Genomic DNA, 8,669 nt, shown 5'->3' on the forward strand with positions numbered 1-8,669 from the left:
AGGTGAAATAAGTCCTTAAACTGTGAATTGTATTTGACATTTGCTTTTACCTGCTCTCGTGAGGTGATGTACCTGTCTGTGCGCCCCAGCACAAGCAGGTTCATACCATGACAATCTTGTCCTTGAGAGTAGCAATCCCAGAGTTCAGGAGCTTTATGCCAATGCAGCAGATCTCCTGACAGCAGAGAAGTCCCTGGACAGCAACACCTTCCACTTTTATTTTATGGCTGGTTGGTTTTTTCCCCCCGTTCAAGAAGCTGTTATCCCTTTCTGATGATATGAAGTATAAAAAGGTACTAACTATTTTTTACTTAGAAGTGCTGCCTTGGACACTGGTTTAATGTTGATCAAAACATTTTTGGGCCATTTTCTATCCTATCTTGTGTTTCTTCACCTTTTCAATGGGGGATCCATTAGGTTATCTACAAAGCTACACAGTCAATGCCTTTTAATTCTGCAGTTCAGGGCGAATACCTAGAAAATTCTCAGAGAACAGGTGTAGGCAAGCCCTACAGTTGGATAAAGATAACGGAAAGGGATAGAAAAGAATGAACTGTTCTTACAGTTCTGTGTAATCAAGTATTGGATAGATTGGAAACATAAATTACAGCTATCTCTGAAAACCAAGAATTAATGGATAATGCACAACTAAAAAAAAAAAAAAAATGCTTAAAACATGTCTTTGCCTTCACTGTTAGTTTTTCCATTGTACCATTGCTCTTTGTCAGTTTTGGCTGCCTTACTTTCACAGATCTTCCTCTGCAACTGAATGCAGCCATGTTTGAGGCTAATGGTGGCTGTGGATATGTTTTGAAACCTCCTGTTCTGTGGGATAAAAGTTGTTCAATGTACCAGCAGTTTTGTCCATTAGAAAGAGATTTTGATAATAAGGAGCCAGCTATATATTCTTTAACAGTAAGTACATTAAAAAGTAATTTCGTACAGGCAAACAGATAAAAGTAGACAACTAACTACAGTCTTTAACCAGCATTACAGTCATGCTTCTGTAATAAAATATTGAACCTTTAATTGTTGCTTGTACTTTTGAAGGTCAGCATGACTAACAGAAATTGGAGGGGGAAGGAACAAATATTTGTCTGTATTTTATTTTATTGGCTCATTTGTATCTGTAGTTATTTCACTGTTTCCTTCATAATATTTGTCAAAACGCAGTTCTGAAAGCGTTTTCCCTGGGACTACACAACTATGTAAAATTATACATGTGCCCGGATGTTTCACATGTTTGTGAACACTTGAGAAGAAGCCATTATGAAAAGCTGTACTGAATCTTAAGAAAAATAGTTTTTAAAAGTTATATAGTAAGATATATAGTTAATAGATTTATGGCCAAAAAAAAATGTCTGTTCCAGGAAAGTGAGATTCATAAGAATCAAAATTCTCCCAGCTGTGGTAATTGCACACCTAATTCTTGTGTTGTGTATGCCAAAGCAAGCCAGAGGTCAGTGCCATCACCCGAGAGTAATGGAGAAGGAAATGTGATCCTTTTTAAGTACATTACTGGTACATTCTTTCTGGATTAATTTTCAGATGCTTTGGATGGTTACACTTATGATGTATAGTGTATTTTTTTCAGAGGAAAGATACTGTAGCAACAGGATGGGGGGGTGGGGTGTTTGAAGCAGCTCTGCTTCTGAAATTACTGCCCTGGCAATTACAAAAGTAGGGGAGTGTTGTAATTAAATCAGCATGTTAACAAACTGTGCTTAGGAGTGTGCTAAACAATATTTAGCTCAGAATTGTGACAGTAAAAAAATTACTCCGCTAATTGTTTTCTCTATGTTCTCCTCGGCTTCAGATTGTGTCTGGACAGAACGTCTGCCCTAGCAATAGCACGGGCAGTCCGTGCATTGAAATCGATGTGCTGGGGATGCCTCTGGATAGCTGCCACTTCCGGACGAAGCCCATTCATCGCAACACTCTCAACCCCATGTGGAATGAACAGTTCCTTTTCCGGGTTCACTTCGAAGATTTAGTCTTTCTTCGGTTCGCAGTTGTTGAAAATAACAGCTCAGCTGTAACAGCTCAGAGAATTGTTCCCCTAAAAGCTCTAAAAAGAGGTATGGTGTAGTTCGTACTTACACCCTATGCCAAAATGATCCAGCAGATTCCTGGACTGAATCCTGCCGGAGGGGTATTTTTAATCAGCTGGTTGCATTTTTCTAGAGGAGACAGGGACCAAGTATCAGACAATGTACTTTGCCCTGGCAGTACGATACTGATGTAATAGGCTCCCTGGAAGCTGGAGGCTGCCCCAGTGACTTGTAAAACATGAGATCCTGTGCTATTGCAGACTGGGACATCTTGTATGCAGTTGCTCCGATCCTGAGCTGTGGTTGTGAGGTTGTGTTCATCGTGAAACTTGCTGCTCCCTTAGGAAGCGTGAAGTGCTTTCACTCCCTGCCTTTTCCTTTGCCCAAGAGCCTGCTGTGACTGGTGATCGCTGGGCAGAGGGGAATTGCACTTCTTGCAGCCATGGCTGGAGGAGAGGTGAAGGAAGGGTGAAAAAAGGTGAGAGGGAGAGATGAGGAAGCATCATTAATTTTGTGACACTGGGGAGAGTGAGTTTCATTATTGCCAACAGCTCATCAGCAGAATGGTAAAAACAGTTTCACGTTTGCTTCGTGCTGCTGTAATACCACACAACAGTCTTCGCGTATGAGGAGATCTGGCCATAGACATGCATTTTCCCAGTGAGAATCTGTCCTTGTTTCATTTATATTCTAATAGGTAGCTATTTCATATATTAATATATTGAATATTATGGCAAAACAAAGGTAGGCAGATATGTGAGCCACTCAACAGTTCATAGCATTTGGGTTACACTTGTACAGACAGAGTGTTAATGCAGTGTTACTACAGTGCTTTACATCCTATAGATGTGGCAAATTGTAGCTATAAATATAGCAACTTTGAGTTTTCCATTTATGAGACTTGTGCCCTAGGATGTGGTACTTACAGAAGAGTTTTTTCTCTTTAGGCTATAGACATGTCCAGCTCCATAACCTGCACAATGAAGCACTGGAGATTTCTAGTTTGTTCATAAACAGTCGGAGAATGGAAGAAAGTCCCTCTGGAAACACTGTGCCTGCATCTATGGTAATTTAATTATGTTTTTGTGAATGCTGGGTGTTCTTGTCTTAATGACTGCTACAGTCTGTAGACTTCCAGAACCAGACTGTTCAAAGATGTTAGCCCCTAAACCTGCACATCTTTCAGAAGTACCTCGATGCCCAATTCTTTTGGGCTTTGGTGGAAGTAAGGTTATCCCACCTGACTGAAACTGTGGGAAGGTAAATCTTTTCAAAGTCTGGCTTCTGGTGTATTTAGGTATAGCACAAGAGCTCCTGTGCTGGAGAAGGAGTGTGGTTGAGCAGTAAGGTTCAGAGCTGCCTCACAGATTCCTTTATGCATGAATCATAAGCAATAAGCAATGCATTTGGGACAAAAAAAAGAAAGATGCAAATTACCAACAACTTTGGGATAATAAGAATAAAATTGAATTCTGTTACAGGAAAAGATGGAATCTGGATTTCCATAAATACATACATATTTATATATTTTTGTGTGTGTACATCTATATGTTTATATGTACAAATATGTATGCATACACATACAGATGTGTATATAATATATATAAAATACGTTATGTATGTATGCATGTATGGGTGTGATGCATTTTTTTTTAAATAGGCCTTAATGTTAGGTTACCTGGGTTACTTGTGTTTTAGTAACTTTAAGCATGTATATTATCATTTTGCTGATTCCTGAAGTGTTAGATAAAACCTCCTGAGCTACTGTGTGTGCAGCAGATGTGTTGCAGATGTTATCCTCCTGTGAATACATGCAGAACAGCTATCTTGGTGCATTACTAGGGCAGAAAGGAAGAACATAAATGTTTTGGAGGATAAAACGAAGCTATAGATTTTCATCCAGTGATTTGTATGCTGAATCCAAATAGTCTGATCTCAGCTAGAATGGATAATGAGTGATGGAGGTCTACCCTTTGTCCAGTGTCAGTTTATATCTCACTGGGAAACTTCCTTTTTCTTCTTTCTCTTGAGCTTCAAAGTAGGGTGGAGTGGGGTCTTTTGGGGGGGTTGGTTTGTTGTTGTCTTTTTTTAATGTCTTGATCTGTAGTGCAAGAGCCATGTATTAACTGGATGGCTTTGCTCTGTCAAGGTCCTTACGATTTGTGTGTACAGTTTCTTTAAAGCAACCTAAAAATAACATGTCTAAAAACATTCAGTAACCTGTTGAATGTTGTCTGAACAGTTGTTTAGCATGGGGGAAAGGAAAGCTGCTGTGACTTACAAAGTGACAATTCATGGAATTCCAGGCCCGGAGCCTTTCACTGTTTTTAACATAAGTGGGGGGACCACGGCTGCACAGCTTCTCCATCAGGTAAGCGCCCTCTGAATTGCAGATTCTAATTGCAAGAATCCACACCAACATCATTCTGGGCATTTGTCGCCCTGCATTTCTCACGTGCAGAGTCAGAGCAGTTCATTCATCATAGCAAGGAGGTGCTTTAGAAATGCATTACTGCGGAATTAATTACATTGCAAACACAGAATATCATCAGTGAAATTTTCCCAGTCTTCAGAGAATAATCTTAGTACATATTCCCTATTAGTATTTTAATATTTTGGCATATGCAGATGAGAAAAACAATCTTTCTGACCAGTGGAGGCAGTGGGCTGTCCTTCGAACAAGGGCAAACATTTCTGCGCAATTCTTTGAACTTGAGCACCATAGGAATACAGAGTAAAAGTTAGAGGGCTAAGTTCATGAGTAGAAAAACCAGTTAACTCAACAGGGATTGTTATTCTAGCGGTGGGAAAAGACTGTACTGTCCTGGGATTATGAATAAATTGTCTGGCCAGCCAAACAGAACAGAAATAAGCTTAAATAGTACTGCCTTGTCTGGAATAGTTGAACTGCTTGGCTAGGCTAAAGAGAACAGTACATTACCCTGGAGTAAAATATCTGAATAATAAATAGCACATCAGAAATCTTGCCTGCACTATCAGAGTAGTTATTGATTCTTAAAGCTTCCTTATTCATTCTCATTTATAACTACTAATTATGCAGTGTTTATATTTAGCATTCTAATTGCTGTGTGTTTATTGTGGTCTGTCTTAGCTCTTGGCTACCACAAAACGCACCGAGTCATGTGCTGCAGACTATTTTCTGATGGAAGAGAAAAGCTTTATAACTAAAGAAAAGAGTGAATGCAGAAAACCACCATTCCAGAGAGTGATCGGTCCTGAAGAAGGGCTAGTGCAGCTTTTGAACAGTTGGTTCCCAGAAGAAGGATATGTTGGAAGGATTATCTTTAAAACCCGAGAGGAAGTAAGTCTGTTTTAAATAAATTGTTATTTACAAAAGTAGCTAAAAATAGCTACTTAGGACCGGGAAACAAAAGGGTGCAGTATTTGTTTCACTGCTTGGTGAGTAATGTCAATGCTGTGTACATGGTTTAAAAACAAATGTAGCTTCTGAGTGAGCACATCTAGACTTTATACACCTGTGTGACACTAACTTGCCTTCCCTCTGCTGTAGTGTGGGCTATGTGGTGTTTAATCACGATCGCTTAGTCCACAGTTCAATGCCACTAGCTTACTGTTCTGACCGATAGTTCTAATTTAATGGAAATCTAGATTTTGACGTGATACGAAATTAATATAAAGAAAGATAGATAATAGTTAATACCAAAGAATCATAGATAACAGAACTCTAGATTACAGTTACCAATCAGTTTAGATGTCAGCATCTTACTCTCTGTTCAGAAAAATAAGGATTTTAATATTAAAATGTCTAGAAACTTCAAAGGATTATTAAATTAACAATAACCTGAAATAATGAAATAGGTGATTTATTTTAATTTAAAGGAGGAAGATGGAGTGATTACTTCAGTTTAAACTATGAGCAAAACATCCAGAGCTTGAAAATATGCTAGTGCCCAGGGTTGTGGGAGAAATAAAAAAAGCAGAAGGGCACTTAATGATCTCATTTTTGGAGGCACTTCCTTGGGTCAGTTCAGCATATAATAATGCTTGCTTTGTCTGGAAATAAATATATGTACACATATGTTTATATACACAGATTTTATGTACACAAATGACAGAGATTGTCTGGGATTCTTTAAAATGAAAAAAAAACCTGATTAACTGATTATTCTGATACAACTTTTGGTAAAGCTGTAATTTGACGAACTGCTGTTACATTACACAAATCCATATTCTGTTTTCCTCTATTTCTAATGTTTGGAGCAAAAATTACTAGGTAGAAATTTGTTTGTGGAAACAGTAGTCTTCTTAATTCAGTTGTGTAAGGTGTAAGTGTATGCAACCAGAAACGTGTCGCTGCCAGACCCCATTCTTTCAGACAACATGGGTTAAAATCTGTCCTAGTGTATATGAAAGTTACTCTGTAGTTCTGTCCTGGGATGCTAGTTACCTCAAAGCATTATCTGGTTTTGAGCCTTTCTGCAGATAGCAGCCTCAGATCTTGGAGCTAGAAACGAAGCTGTAAATTCGCATGGAAAAACAAGGAGTGGGTCCACTTGTAGGATGTGGTACGCAGCCCATGTTTACGGCTTACGAATTCAAGCTGTGTTACAGGGGGTTGGAGAGAAATGCATCACCTGAGAGAAGGTGCAGGGAGGAATTCTGTCCAAAATCTGCAGTAGTCATAGAGCCTGAAAAAGGACAGAGAAGCATCCTTCCTTTTGCGCCACAGGAAAATACTTGCTCAGACCTCTTGCACTCTAAATTCTTTGGGCGTTAGTGCAGGGACAAGGAGAGAAAAGAACCTTTCCACCATCTCCCATCCTAATGCCGCCATTACGTGGCAAAACATAATTTTGCATACATAAGGAAATAAAGGATTTAAGTGATCAACTTTGCATAATGTGGTACTATGCATGTCTCCCTTCCTTGCCTATGAAAGGTATTTCAGACACCAAGTTTAGAAACAGAGGTATTCATTATTAGCAATAGTGGCTTGTCAAAACTCTTCCATTTAAGACTTGCATTTAATGAAATGGAGCTGGAGCAACAGGACAGTCTCCAATTTTCATAACAAAATCATTTTGTGACCAGCAGCTATTAGTTAGTAAATTAATTCGTCTCTCCTTTTTTTCTATAGAATTTAAACGAGAGGAACATCTTTCAAGAAGCAAAGGAAGATGCAGCCATCAGCTCTGAGGATGACAGTTTCTTTGTTCAGGTACACGATGTCTCCCCAGAGCAACCACGCACCGTCATCAAAGCTCCCCGCTTTAGCACAGCTCAGGACGTCATACAGCAGGTAAGCACCACATTTCCATTTAGTAGGTCTGCAGCACGTAGGGCGGAGGTTGGTTTCACACAAGATCAGGTGGGGTTTGTTCTCAGCACTCTCTGAGGAATTGGTTTAGCACCTGAATCTGAGAGAATGCCTTCTCTTTTTTTTTCTGCTTTTAAACAGACTCTCTGCAAAGCCAAATACTCCTACAGCATTTTGAGCAATCCAAATCCGAGTGATTATGTGCTCTTGGAAGAGGTGACAAAAGAGCCAGCAAACAAAAAGTCCTCGACATCTAAACCGTCTCAGAGGATTCTCTCTGATCAAGAGTGTGTGTTTCAGGCCCAAAGCAAGTGGAAGGGAGCAGGAAAATTTATCCTTAAACTCAAAGAACAGGTTCAGGTAAAAGATTAAATACTTTGCAGCAGGTTTTATAGATGGTGTATGATCACCTTAATGGGAACCTACTTGCAATGGGAGACATGCATGACTGGCAAGAGGGTAAGTGGGGAGAAGAGACTACAGCAAAAAGCAGATTCATCTTTTCTCCACACCTCCCTTAATTTTTTATTTGCAAAACTGCATCAGTTACATCCAACAACACGACTCTCTCACAGCCTGCAAGTCCCGTGACAACCCTTCTGTTGCTACTAGCTTTCTGGTTTCCAAAATCTCCTGGCTGTGCATGCCATGCTCCACATCATAGTAAAGCTGGACTATTCAAATGGGCAGGACTTAAAAACTACTGGAATAAAGTCCCCTTTATTCCTGCCCAGTCAAAACCTTGTTCTGTTGCTTTATCTCAGGCTTTGGAAAATGGCAGGACTGAAGTGCAGGCGGCTGGGAGAAGGAGCTGCGTTCTCCCTTCAGCAGCTGCCACCCATCCACAGCAGTTGTTGCTTTAAAGAAAATGTGTCATAAGCAGAGACTTTTCTACAATTTTATACCAAATTTGCTAAACATATATTTGACAATGCATAATTTTCAGTTGATTTATTCAGAACAATCAGAAGAATGTGGTGGCTACGAAAGCACAGCCACACTGAATTTCAAAAGGGAGGCCTGCTTAGAAATACGTAAGGTGCTTTCATATTAATTCTGTATTTCACAGCTGACAAACAGCCTGTTAAACCACTTCTGTGATCTGATTTTTTAAGTTGTTTTTTTTTTTTTTTTTACAGGCAGCACGAGACGACAAAAGAAAAGGCATTTCCTTTACCAGCGAACTCAAGAAGTTAACCAAGTCAAGTAAGCAGTATCGGGGATTCATATCGCCACCTCTGCAGGTCTTGCCAGACAGTCCACAGAGCAAGGATGAGAGGTCTGTGTGCAGTTTGACTTTTAGTGACATTATGGAATAA

At 39.6% G+C, this 8,669-nt stretch overlaps 1 protein-coding gene across 2 annotated transcripts in view; it reads left to right on the forward strand.

Annotated features, from left to right (window-relative positions):
• PLCE1 (phospholipase C epsilon 1) overlaps positions 1 to 8,669 on the forward strand; it is a 134,331-nt gene extending 125,662 nt beyond the window's left edge. For both annotated transcript variants that reach the window (XM_086466398.1, XM_009954846.1), the window contains 8 exons: positions 752 to 915; positions 1,817 to 2,078; positions 2,999 to 3,117; positions 4,294 to 4,422; positions 5,164 to 5,373; positions 7,171 to 7,332; positions 7,492 to 7,710; positions 8,490 to 8,669. In XM_086466398.1, the coding sequence (XP_086322524.1) occupies positions 752 to 915; positions 1,817 to 2,078; positions 2,999 to 3,117; positions 4,294 to 4,422; positions 5,164 to 5,373; positions 7,171 to 7,332; positions 7,492 to 7,710; positions 8,490 to 8,669 (1,445 nt within the window). The remainder of the gene's footprint in view (positions 1 to 751; positions 916 to 1,816; positions 2,079 to 2,998; positions 3,118 to 4,293; positions 4,423 to 5,163; positions 5,374 to 7,170; positions 7,333 to 7,491; positions 7,711 to 8,489) is intronic.

Source organism: Leptosomus discolor, chromosome 6 (genome assembly GCF_034619465.1).
Source record: "Leptosomus discolor isolate bLepDis1 chromosome 6, bLepDis1.hap2, whole genome shotgun sequence".
Classification (NCBI taxonomy): domain Eukaryota; kingdom Metazoa; phylum Chordata; class Aves; order Leptosomiformes; family Leptosomidae; genus Leptosomus; species Leptosomus discolor.